Source organism: Bos javanicus, chromosome 24, assembly GCF_032452875.1.
Source record: "Bos javanicus breed banteng chromosome 24, ARS-OSU_banteng_1.0, whole genome shotgun sequence".
Classification (NCBI taxonomy): Eukaryota; Metazoa; Chordata; class Mammalia; order Artiodactyla; family Bovidae; genus Bos; species Bos javanicus.
Genome location: NC_083891.1, coordinates 57,677,367 through 57,690,579, shown reverse-complemented (window position 1 = coordinate 57,690,579; position 13,213 = coordinate 57,677,367). Strand labels below are relative to the sequence as shown.

The following is a 13,213-nucleotide window of genomic DNA, read 5'->3' as shown; positions in this document are numbered from 1 at the left end:
GAGAGATGGGCTCAGGCTCACTATTGAGCCTTCAGAGTAGCCCCCTGTCTCCCTAGAAAGCCCAGGGTTTGGATGGGCCCTAATGTTGGATACCAGTCCCCACACACATAAGCCAGATACTTGTGAAATGTTCTGCAGGTGGCTCTCAATAAGCGACCTGCAGGTAGACTTAAAAAACAAGGGTAAGATTTTCTGGTGAGGTTTCCAGCAAGTAGAGGGTGAAAAGAGAACCACCCACTAGGTACAAGATACCACTTCCCTGCACAAGTCTCTTTTGGGGCCAATTATTCAGTTCTGTACCACATGAAGGGAAAAAACCAGTCAGCCAGTAGGAAGCCGGGGGATTCAATCAGCCCTGATTACACCTGATATGAAACACTGGAGCCCGAGAGATCAGAATGAGTCATCCAGGCTCAGCTTGTGCATACTTGCTGTCATGGCTTCCATAAATTCAGGAACACACCAGGGAGGAGCGATTAAATGCTTCCTAAGAAGAAATCGGGTAAAGATGACCCAAAGGGGAACACAAGTCTGATAAGAACAGGCAGAAATGAAATATGATCAGCAGCTTCCTTGATGGTTTTTCAGGGAAGTTCATTTTTTTATTTTGGTGGTTTAGTCATTTGTTTGAAAGAGACTCAGCCAAGCAGCTGCTGGAGATATGTCCCTGCCTGCAGGTTTGTCCTCTGCCTGAGCCAGGGACCGACACCTAGTCGGTCTGCCTGCCTGGAGAAAGAGGAGGTGGGGAGCACAGCTGGGAGACCCCAAGTTAGAGGAGACACAAAGAGAGAGGAGGGCTTCCCTGATGAGAAGGTATTGCTTCCAAATACCAGGTTTTCCTCCAGTATGAAGGTGACGGTGAAGGTGAAGTCGTTCAGTCATGTCCGACTCTCTGCGACCCCATGGACTGTAGCCTACCAGGCTTCTTGATCCATGGGATTCTCCAGGCAAGAGTACTGGAGTGGTTTACAGTTTCCTTCTCCAGGGGATCTTTCTGACGCAGGGATCGAACCCAAGTCTCCCACATTGGAGGCAGACGCTTTAACCTCTGAGCCACCAGGGAAGCCCTCCAGTATAGGCGGCACATTTTATATGTTTTCGATGACGTGGGAGCTAGTGAGAAAGCTCTGGTACACACTGGAAACCTTCCTGCCCTGTCTGTCACAAGGGGGAAAAAACTCCACGGGGTGAATGGAATTCCTGAGGAGGTTTACCAGATTAGCCCGTTAGCAGTCTATTCGGTTAACGATCACCAGGGGAAGGGTGAACCCCTTCTGAGGGGGAGAGCGTAGGTCCATTTCTGTGATAACATCAGCCACACGTCCTCATGGCACCAGCCTGGGAAACCTACCTTCCAGACTCCTTCGTCCTCAGGAAGACATGGTTTTAGCTCATCTATTTTGTTCTTTGCTTTTTCATACCACAACATACAATCAATTCTGAGCACCATTAAGGTATAATTTTCAAAAAGATAAAGTGATTCCATGCAAATATGGAGTGAACATCAAAGATTTTATTCCATTCTTTTTCCTTTTTTTAGGAACTATTCTTCCACTATTTCATTTTTTTTAAAGTGGAACATTTTTTAAGAAGTCTTTACTGAATTTGTTACAATATTGCTTCTGTTTTATGTTTTGTTTTTTTGGTCCAAGAGGCATGTGTGATCTTAGTTCCCTGACCAGGGATCAAACCTGTACTCCCTGCTTTGGAAGGGGATCTCTGAACCACTGGGCCACAGAGGTCTCTCAATTGTTTGAATGAACAGGGAACCAGAAAATATCAAGGCCTGGTCAAAGTGCATTTGAGGTATTGGGTGTTTATAGACAACTTAAATGAATGTTAGGATAAGATTGCTGAGTTAGAATGTTGGTTCATGTCCTACAGGGCCATAAACTATAGTTTATGGGGTTATCAAGTCTTCTATGTGGAGATTATTTGCATCTCTGTTGAATAAAAATTCAAAAGTTTATATGTAACTTCAAGTCTGGAGATTGTAATCAATAGTAATCATCAATGAAGCAGAGGGTATTTCTCCTAGACAACTCTGAGACAGACCTTTGTCCCATGTGACACTGAAGCAAGATACCATACACATTTTCGCCGTATTTCTAAGTTGTAGATAATTTTTCTTAATAGCTTCTTTTTAAAAAAAAATAGTAGTTAAGAGCACTCAGTCTTTTAGAAAGTTATTTATTTATTAATTTCTGGCTGTTCTGGGTCTCCGTCGCTGCACAGGCTTTTCTCTGGCTGCAGCGAGCAGGGGCTCCTCTCTAGCTGCCGTGTGCAGGCTTCTCATCACTGTGGCTTCTCTTGTTGTGAAGCACGGGCTCTAGGGTGCGTGGGCTCCAGGAGCTGTGACCCGTGGGCTCAGCAGCTGCAACTCCCGGCCTACAGAGCACAGCCTCAGTAGTTGTGGTGCGTGGGCTTAGTTGCTCCGAGGCACGTGGGATGTTCCTGGACCAGGGCTTGAACCCGTGTCTCCTGCATTGGCAGGCGTGTGCCTTGTCCCTGAGCCCCCAGGGAAGCCGTCTTAATAGCTTCTTGAGATTAGGAGCAGCACTTTTCATTTTGTCTGCTCCCCCGCCCCCACTCCAGCCCAGCATCCTCTTAGGCACGTAACATGCCCAAAAGCGCTTATTGAAGGATGTGTTTTTATCTATGAGAAGAAGCTTTTCTGGTTCCCCAATGACATGTCCATCATGCTTATCCCCATTGTTTATCATCCATTCTTATTCATCAAATCAGATCAGTCGCTCAGTCGTGTCCGACTCTTTGCAACCCCATGAATCGCAGCACGCCAGGCCTCCCTGTCCATCACCAACTCCCGGAGTTCACTCAGACTCACGTCCATCGAGTCAGTAATGCCATCCAGCCATCTCATCCTCTGTCATCCCCTTCTCCTCCTGCCCCCAATCCCTCCCAGCATCAGAGTCTTTTCCAATGAGTCAACTCTTCACATGAGGTTGCCAAAGTACTGGAGTTTCAGCTTTAGCATCATTCCTTCCAAAGAAATCCCAGGGCTGATCTTCAGAATGGACTGGTTGGATCTCCTTGCAGTCCAAGGGACTCTCAAGAGTCTTCTCCAATACCACAGTTCAAAAGCATCAATTCTTCGGTGCTCAGCCTTCTTCACAGTCCAACTCTCACATCCATACATGACCACAGGAAAAACCATAGCCTTGACTAGATGGACCTTTGTTGGCAAAGTAATGTCTCTGCTTTTGAATATGCTATCTAGGTTGGTCATAACTTTCCTTCCAAGGCTCTATGCTTTTCCAAAGATAGTTCACCTAGTAAGAATATTCTTATTTCTTTATCATCAGGCCAGCCCAAGCCAGAGGTAACTTGGTATAAGAATGGTCGAACCATGGATGAATGTGGCAGTGTCTCCAGCTACGAATTCTTCGAGAATCAGTATGTTCACGTATTACACCTCTATTGGTAAGTGGATGTGCCTCGAGGACTGTTGACAAAGCTCCCCATGTTCTGTCGAGTGCTGGTTACTATCAGGTAAGGTCAAAAGATTGGCTCATGTTTGCCTTTTGAGTCCCGTTAGATGCTATGGACAGTCATCAGCCACGGCCTCCAGCAATGACTGCTAAACTCTGCCTGGTAACTCATCACCCTCCTCTAATTGCTGCCATGGATGGTACATTACAACTTCATCTAGAATTTCACTCAAGGTGGCCCAGCCATTTTCACTTATTGAGTAAGCTCTTTTGAAAGTCTTGTCCTCTCTGGAAGGTTAAGAAGCACTGTGGGATTTCATTATGTGTCATCCAGCATTTCTTGTGTAAGAATGAAAGGAAGAAGTGATGGGCCTGGATCCCGCAGCAAGTTGGTGGTGGAGTTGAGGCTGGAAACCAGACCTGCTCGCCTGGTTTGAGGAAGTGGCACGGCCCAGCACACTGGTTTCTCATTCTTTTTCGTTCCCACAAGAACTGTGTGCTTGGGGTGAAATCAGGAAATGTCGAAGGTGAAGTGGAGAAAAGGAGAACTCCTCTGGTGAAGCTGGGTGGCTCTTGTTCCCCAGTGCAGCCAAATCGGTCTCATGTCCCTTACAGTGGCTCTGAGGAGACCGAGGTCTGCAGACGTGGCATGAAAAGGACTGAGAGGCATGGGTGTGAGTAGCCTTGGAGCTGAAAACAGCCAAGTGAAGGCTTGGGTTTGCATTTTAGCTCTGCCATTTTGGGGCTGTGTGACTTTGGCCAGTTACTTTACCTCTCTGAAACTCAGCTTTTTCATCCGCCAAAGGGTGGCTGAATGCATGAAATGACATAATGCTTGTAAAAGGCATTATATATATATATATATATATATTATATATATATATATAGTAGTTGCTCAATATAAGCTTTCTTACTCTCTGATCTTTGTTTTTGTTTCAAAGCAAGGTCAGAGGTCACTTTACCATGATTGAAATGCTTGACTCAACTGGCCTGCAGCCTATCTAACCTTGTATTCAAGACATCCGTTTATTCGTTCATTATATAATTTTTAAAAAATTAATATTTCTTTAAAAGTTTTTCTAAATTATGAAAGTATGATAACACATTTATAGGAAACTTGGAAAATACAGAACAAAGTTATATATAGTTTGACTGTGTATTACAGTTATTTTTTAAGTAAATAAATTAAGATTTTTAGTTGGGGGTTTCAATGTCAAACTCTCAAAAATTAATAGAATGAACAGATAGAAAAATAGAAGGATATAGTAGACCTGAAAACCACTATGAACCAATTCAACATAATGAAGATTTATATAGTTTTCACACAACAGCAGCATACAAATTCTATTCAAATTCCCATAGACTATAAACCAGGAGACACAGGAATAATATATCCAGGGACATAAAACAATGTAAATTTGTAACATGTAAAAATTTCCTGGTCCAAAGATAATGAAATCATACAGAGTCTGTTTTCTTCTCATTGTGAAATTAGGTTAGAAATCAACATCAAAAGATACCTGAAAATAAACTCATCGTTTCAAGTGCAGCGTGACGTTTACCAAGAGAGACTTTAGCCCTTGAAAGCCTCACATTTATTATTTAATTTTTAAATGATATTCAGACTTCCCTGCAGCTCAAATGGTAAAGAATCTGCCTTTGAGGCAGGAGACCAGGGTTCAATCCCTGGGTTGGGAAGTTCCTCTGGAGAAGGGAATGGCAATCCACTCCAGTATTCTTGCCTGGAGAATTCCATGGACAGAGGAGCCTGGTAGGCTACCGTCTGTGGGGTCACAGACAGTCGGACATGACTGAGTGACTAACACACACAGTAAATGATATGCATCACGCAGCTACTCTATGGCAGGCATGTAGTGTAATGCCCGCGTTGAGGCGAACAGTGTGAACATTGCTCAGAAAACCTCAAGTCCGGCAAGGAAGACAAGCAGTGAACAAACCATGCCATCTCCCCTCTCGACCCAAGCACTGGGAGGCAGCCCACCTGCCACCACTGCCCCGCAGCCACGGACTGGACTTCCTACCTCTTCATTCCAGCTTTGTCAAGGCTCTCCTCACCCTCCTCGTTACCCCAGTTAACTTAGAAGCTACCTGTGTGCTGTGCTGTGCTGTGCTGTGCTTAGCTGCTCAGTCGTCTCCGACTCTTTGCGACCCCATGGACTCTAGCCCGCCAGGCTTCTCTGTTCATGGTGATTCTCCAGGCAAGAAGACTGGAGTGGGTAGCCTGTCCCTTCTCCAGAGGATCTTCCCGACCCAGGAATCAAACTGGAGTCTCCCTCACTGCAAGCAGATTCTTTACCAGCTGAGCTACCAGGGAAGCCTGCTGCCTGTATGACTCGCGGGCAGTTCTGTTGCACGTGGATCTGTCCAGCCTCAAACATCCTCAAATATCCTTATCTCCTTTGCATAGACCTCCCGTTGGGTGCTTATTTCCTGCTCAGGACTGATGATTGCTCAGTAGGCTGAGCACCTCCTAATGGCAGGAACCCTCACTGTTTAATATTAATACATCTATGTGTCTATCCTATATATATTTGCAGTTGTGGTTATTAGTTTGTTTATATCAGCATTGGCAAACTTTATCTATAAAGGGCCAGATAATAAATACTTCTGGCTTTGAAGCCCAGTCTCTATCACAACTCCTCAACTCTGCCATCTATGATGCCAAAGCAGCCATAGACCAAAAAAATGAAACAAACAAACAAAAATCCCCCAAAGAATCATGGTTGTCCCAATAAAACTTTATTTGCAGAAGCAGTTGGGGGCCAGATTTGGCCCGTGGACCATAGTTAGCCAGCCCCTGGTCTAGATAGTAAGATCCTTGAGGGCCTACACACTGTACTTCGTATGTATTCCACTCCTACCTTTGTGCCTCTGAGCACTCAACACATATTTCTTGATTGATTAATTTGGGTCTTACACTAAACTAAAATATTATACTCACTTTATAACCAGAAGAGAAGCTTAATGTGTATTCTTTTACTGATGGAATACCATTTAGGAATTGAGATTTGCTAACTGTTGTTTGTACAGGCTGAGGAATATAGACAAACCAAACATTTTGTGGGGTGTTAGGAGTGGGGGGGGGGTAGCCATGCTGAAACCCAGGGGCAGACGGGTGGGTTACAGCGGGAGAGACACAACACAGGAAGGAGAAAGTTAGCAAGGGAGCTAGTGCTACGCAAAGGTCAGGGCTCTCGTTCTCTGCTCTGAAGTTGAGTAGGGCAGTGATTCACCCTAAAATGAAAAGTTTAATAGAACTGGACATGGAACAACAGACTGGTTCCAAATAGGAAAAGGAGTACATCAAGGCTGTATATTGTCGCCCTGCTTATTTAACTTATACACAGAGTGCATCATGAGAAACACTGGGCTGGAGCAAGCACAAGCTGGAACCAAGATTGCCGGAAGAAATAGCAATGACCTCAGTCATGCAGATGACACCACCCCTATGTCAGAAAGTGAAGAAGAATTAAAGAGCCTCTCGATCAAAGTGAAAGAGGAGCATGAAAAAGTTGGCTTAAAGCTCAACATTCAGAAAACTAACATCATGGTATCTGGTCCCATCACTTCATGGCAAATAGATGGGGAAACAGTGGAAACAATGGCTGACTTTATTTTTCTGGGCTCCAAAATCACTGCAGATGGTGATTGCAGCCATGAAATTAAAAGATGCTTACTCCTTGGAAGGAAAGTTATGACCAACCTAGACAGCATATTGAAAAGCAGAGACATTACTTTGCCAACAAAGGTCCATCTAGTCAAGGCTATGGTTTTTCCAGTAGTCAGGTACGGATGTGAGAGCTGGACTATAAAGAAAGCTGAGCACTGAAGAATTGATGTTTTTGAACTGTGGTATTGGAGAAGACGCTTGAGAGTCCCTTGGACTGCAAGGAGATCCAACCAGTCCATCCTAAAGGAAATCAGTCCTGGGTGTTCATTGGAAGGACTGATGTTGAAGCTGAAACTCCAATACTTTGGCCACCTGATTGATGCAAAGAGCTGGCTCATTTGAAAAGACCCTGATGCTGGGAAAGATTGAGGGCAGGAGGAGAAGGGGATGAGATGGTTGGATGGCATCACCAACTCAATGGACATGAGTTTGGGTAGACTCTGGGAGTTGGTGATAGACAGGGAGGCCTGGTGTGCTGCAGTTCATGGGGTTGCAAAGAGTTGGACACGACTGAGCGACTGAACTGAACTGAATTGAACTGAATGCACTCTTTCCAAGTTCCTGCCATTTGAAAGGTAGACCCCCAGCTGGGAACAGTATTCAGTCCTAATGCAGACGAATAATAGTAGGGCGATATGATGGTGCAGGACAGGGAGGCCTGGTGTGCTGCAGTCCACGGGGTCACAAGAGTCAGACCCGACTGAGTGACTGAACAACAACAATATGATAATAGATGTGGCTTCATTTTTTTTTTTCTGCTTAATGGTAAATATGTTGGATACTAATAATCTTTAAAAGTTTTGGTGTCCTACACTCGGAGTTCTGAGCTGTAGCTGCCCACGAGCAGGGCAGTAAACCCACCAACACTGGTCCTTCACTCTTGACAAAGTCAGTCCCCAGTCCAGGTGATTCCCGTGTGTTGTCCAAGATGCAAATGCTTTAATCTGAAAATATTCATCTGTAAAGTAGTTTGACTTCTACCCATATGTTACGTGCTGGTTAGGAAAATGAATAGGATTTTGTGCAAACGCCTTTCAAAGACTGAAAGTTAGTTGTTAGTAACCATATTAGTCTTGAATTTTTTTGCCATTATCAATGTACCATAAATCACCAGATTAGTGCATAGTTTCCCAAAGAAAAATACTTTACCTACCTGAGTTTAGTCTCTCAGTCTAAAGAGTTCTTAGATATTTGAGAGCTCCTGTTTCTGTTTCCTAAGGGCTTTTCCTGGCTTAGTGTCCCGTCTGCACTTCTGCTGTGAGGCTGCGAGCCCTGCTGCCGCGTTTATCCGCGTTCTCGTCTTCCCTCTTTCCTCAACCGGGTAGTACTTCTCCCCGCATTCTTCCTGCATTCTTGTCGTATCACTCTAATCCCCTGAGACCGTGTATTTACGGCAAACAAGGCTATCTGGAGAGATTGATCAGTGCTGTTGTGACCTTTCCACTACCACAGGTCAAGTGTGCTTGGCAGGCAAAAGACATGGAAAGCCAAGAACGTGTTGGGAGAGAGAAGCGTCACTGATAACCGTACAGCTTGCACTGTGGCATGGAAGCCTTTCCCCCTCAAGATATAAGGCTTGGACTTCCCTGGTGGTCCTGCGGTTAAGAGTTTGCCTTCTAATGCGAGGGGTGTGGTTTTGATCCCTGGTTGGGGAACGAAGATCCCACCCACATGCCACATGGCCAAAAAACCAAAATATGAAACAGAAGCAGTATTGTAACCAATTCAATAAGGACTTTAAAAATGGACTTCAAAAATCTTTAAAAAAATAAAAAATAAAGATGTAGCGGTTGGGAGGAGGGGAAGAAAATGCAAATAGATGCCTTCTACCTCATCATGAAAGCAAGTCGCAATATATATACAAACCGTGAACTGTGGTCTCTTATGAATGGATTTTAAAGACAAGCAGTGAAGCAACAGATGACAACGTGTCTAGGAACCCACACCTAGAGAGAGACGCTCGTCTCCTCAGCATGGAGGCCTCTTTCGATGGTCACGGTCCCGTCCAGTGGTGATGAGGGCGAGTCTAGGTTAAGAGTGAAGCAGGAGGGAGGGGAGGAGGGAGGCCAGGGCAGGAGCCCCAGTCAGAGGGATGGGAAGCAGCCCCGCTTGCTCTCTTGTCGGCTCAGCCCTGGAGTTGGCTGGTCTGGAGGCGGACCCTGTAGACGAGCTGGTGGGACAGTGGCCGGGAGAACCGCACCCACCACAAGCATTGCTCATATGTGTGCGGGTTGACTAGGGTCCCCCATATGCATGTTCACCTGGAACCTCAGAGTGTGACCTTGTTTGGAAATAGGGTCTTCCCCCCGCTCCACCCTCAATATCAGGCGCTCAGGGCTCTTTATTTATTCCTTTATTTTCAGCTGGGCTGGGTCTTCGTGGCTGCACTGGCTTTACTGTCTGGTTGCAGCACTCGGGCTTCTCCTTGCGGTGGCTTCTCCTGTCGTGGAGCACAGGCTCCAGCGCACAGGCTCAGTCGTTACGGCACACGGGCTCGATTGCTCTGAGGCACGTGGGATCTTCCTGGACTGGGATCGAACCCATGTCTCCTGCATTGGGAGGTGGATTCATGACCACTGAGCCACTAGGGAAGCCCAAAAGTAGGGTCTTTGCAGATGTACTGCAGAAAGCCCAGGCCTGTAGGCAGCCCCCCAAGGTGGGAGGGGCGAGGGGAGATCATTCCTGAGCCTTCAGAGGGGTGTCCCTTCAGCGTGGCCCTGCTGACGCTGTGATTTTGGACTTCCCAGCCGCCAGAACAGTGAAGGAACACATTTTTGTTGTTTTATGCTGTTCTCTGTATGGTGGTTTGTTATGTCCACTCTAGGACATTCATACGTGATATGTTTGAGTATTCTTTAAAAAATGCTGCCCTTCACCTACTTAGTATAGGACTGACCTTTTTCTTCTGATAACCAGAGTGCTGTTCCTAAGATGCCAGCTGAGTCCATCCAGGCCACCTGGGAGGCGTCAGTGGGTCCAGGGGCAAACAACATTTTCCAGCTCTGCCCTAAGCTGGGTATTGATTGCTTCAGATTTTGAAGGAAAAAAAGTCCATCTGAGGGTTTCCCGAGTCACTTATGTTTTTGACCCCAGGGAAATCTGGTCATGTCTGGAGGCATTTTCGATGGTCACAGCTGGGAGGGGGTGCTTCCGGCATCCATTGGATAGTGGCCAAGGATGCTGCTGAATGTTCGATATTGCTCAGGGCAATGCCCCGCAACGAAGTACCTACCACCCATTCTATAATGCCAGTAGTGCTGAGGCTGAGAAATGGTGTCATCAACCATCCAAAAACAGAGCGCCCTGAAGCAGCAGCAGCTGGTTAGTTCTCCCAATTCTGGGGGCTGGCAGTGGCTGATACTGCCGGGGTCACTCGCGCTCACTCGTGGACTTGAGTCAGTCTGAGGCTTGGCTGGGCTGGGAGGTCCAAGGTGGCTTCACCAGGAGGTCTGGCAGTTGACGCTGGCGGTTGACTGGGCCTCCTCGCTTCTCCTCCATGTGGACTCTGATCCTCCAGTTGGCTAGAACTGGCTTCCTATACGTGGGTCTCAGGGGAGCAATATGGAGAAAGCTCCAGGAAATGTTCTTGTTGAGCTCCATCCCAACACCACCTCCACCACATTCTCTGGACCAAAGCAAGTCACAGGGCCAGAACAGAGTCAAGACGCAGGAAGAGAAATGCCACTTCTTGAACAGTAGAGTAGAAATGTCACACTGCACCACGGTGTCCATAACCGAGTGAAAGGAATTTGTGGCCACATTTTGCAGTCTACTATATCTCATGCTATGTTGCTCAGTCGTGTCTGACTCTTTGTGACCCCGTGGACTTTAGCCCACTAGGCTCCTCTGTCCATGGGATTCTCCAGGCGAGAATACTGGTGTGGGTTGCCATCCCCTCCTCCAGGGGCTCTTCCTGACCCAGGTATCAAACCCACATCTATTATGTCTCCTGTCTTGGCAGACAGGAGTTTAATAATAAGCTTTGCTGCTTGTGAGTTATGTGACCTTAAGCAAGTCAATTAACTTCTCGGAGCTTCAGTTTCTTCATCTGTAAAATGAGTGTTTGTGATGATGTATTGAGATGATTTATACAAAACGATCAGTGGAGTGTACAGGGCACTGCAGCAAATTTGTTTTTAGTTAGCAGTTAACACTCCCTGAAAGTCTTTTTTTTTTTTTTTTTAAACCAAACCATGGGACAACCCGCGGAAGTGCCCCATCCCGCAGCCAGGAAGCCACTGCTCCGAGGCTGCAGGAGCCGGAGCCGCCTCCGCCCAGGGGTCGCCCTCCCAGGTGACCACACCTGAGAGCGGTTACCCGCAGGCTAGGCCCCGCCCTGCTACTCCCTGAAAGTCTTGTATTCCCAAAATTAATCTGAAAGAATTACTTTCTCCTAGCCAAGTGCTTAGAGCCAGAATAATTTTATATGCATAGTTTTGAAAGTGTTAGAATCAGTTGAGAATTTTCAAAGACAAGAAGAAAATAGATTTTTAACAAGAGAACTATAATCCAAACACAGGATTGAAGCTGTTTTTATCATATGTTGACACTATACACTCTGTTTGGATGGTTTTTAAAAGGTGGAATCTGTGAATCTGAATCTGTGACTTCAGTGAAGTCTGGGTCTTCTCAGTTTTTCCTCATGTCTGGATGGACAGATGCTAGGAGTCTTGGAGCACTGTTAAATTCCTGAAGCCACGCTGGTTTGTAGCTGGCAGAGGGTTGTTCATAAGTGCTTGTTGTCTGAGCCCAACTTCGGCCCTCGAGGGGCCCTCTGCCTATCTCTATACCCAGGGAAACCCAAATTCTTTCTCAGACATCTCAGAAACATGAGGTGTTGGTTGTGAATGTGGCTGGGCAAATAAGAAGAGGTCAGTCGGTTAAGAATACCTCAATTCTGGGGACTTTCCTGGCGATCCTGTGCTTAAGAACCTGCCTTCCGATATAGAGGACATGGCTTGGATCCTTGGTTGGGGAACTAAGATCGCACATGCCTCAGGCACCTGAGCCCACACCCACAACCACTACACGCCCCAGAGTCTGCACCGCAGCTAGAGAGGAGCCTATGCTCTGCAAGGGAAGACCCTGCCTGCTGAAAACTAAGACTCGAGGCAGTCAAAAGTAGCAAAGTATTTAATTAAAAAATGAGAATATCTTTATTTTTGGAAGAAACACCTCAAGGAACACATCCTGCCAAAGGTAGAAGGGTCACCATCAGCTTCACTTGCAAAGGACAGGAGATTGCATCCACCATTGAAAGCAAGGATTTGAATCCAAAACTGAATATGGATTTAAATCCCAGATCTGCCTCTTTCAAGCCATATCATTTTGGGCAAGTTGCTTAAGCTGTCTGGGTCACCATTTCCTCACTTATAAAATAGGGGTAAAGATAGTATCAGCTTTAAAGGGTTGACCCAGGGATTAAATCAACACATGCCAAGAATTTAGAATACTCTTTAAATAATTGTTACTTTGTGCAATTTGAATATGTTCCCCAACATGCCAAGCCATGCTCATGCTCAGTTGTGTCCAACTCTGCGACCCTTTGGACTGTAGCCTGCCAGACTCCTCTGTCCGTGGGATTTTTCAGGCAAGAATATTGGAGTGGGTTGCCATTTCCTCCTCCAGGGGATCTTCCTGACCCAGGGATTGAACCCGCATCTCTTGTGTCTCCTACATTGGCAGGCAGACCTTGAACTATAATTTTGGAACTGATTAAAAAGAGGGCAATTTAGAGGTAAGAAAGGCAGCTAAGTTTGGCAGCGTTTCCCCCATCTGCTGTTTCCCTCTTGGAGAAGAAAATGTAATTAACATGTTTGATCAAGGACTCATTTGGTGGAAATAAAGATGACTGAACCTTGCTGCAATTTGGCTAAGAGGGAAAGGCATTTCATCCGAGGTTGGAAAGCATTTTGTGAACTTTGTGTTCCCGTGAGCTTAAGTAGGTGTCACAAATCTTAAAGATGAACTCTAGTGCTTCGGGCACCAGGACGGCTCTGTGTCCGAGCATGGAGCCAGGGCGGGCTCCTGCAGCATTCTTCCTGAATGAATTCAGCCGCTGTGCTTCGTGGCT

General features: G+C 46.1%; 1 protein-coding gene and 1 long non-coding RNA gene across 8 annotated transcripts in view; one reads left to right on the top strand and one right to left on the bottom strand.

Moving 5' to 3' along the window:
- Positions 1-13,213, top strand: part of ALPK2 (alpha kinase 2) — a 132,703-nt gene that overhangs the window by 16,171 nt on the left and 103,319 nt on the right. For all 5 annotated transcript variants that reach the window (XR_009733360.1, XM_061400328.1, XM_061400329.1 and 2 more), the window contains exon 3: positions 3,324-3,441. Coding sequence is in view for 4 of the 5 variants with exons in the window: in XM_061400328.1 (XP_061256312.1) it covers positions 3,324-3,441 (118 nt within the window). In the remaining variant the exon portion in view is untranslated. The remainder of the gene's footprint in view (positions 1-3,323; positions 3,442-13,213) is intronic.
- Positions 1-13,213, bottom strand: part of LOC133237794 (uncharacterized) — a 49,315-nt gene that overhangs the window by 18,063 nt on the left and 18,039 nt on the right. The gene's annotated exons all lie outside the window — the stretch shown is intronic.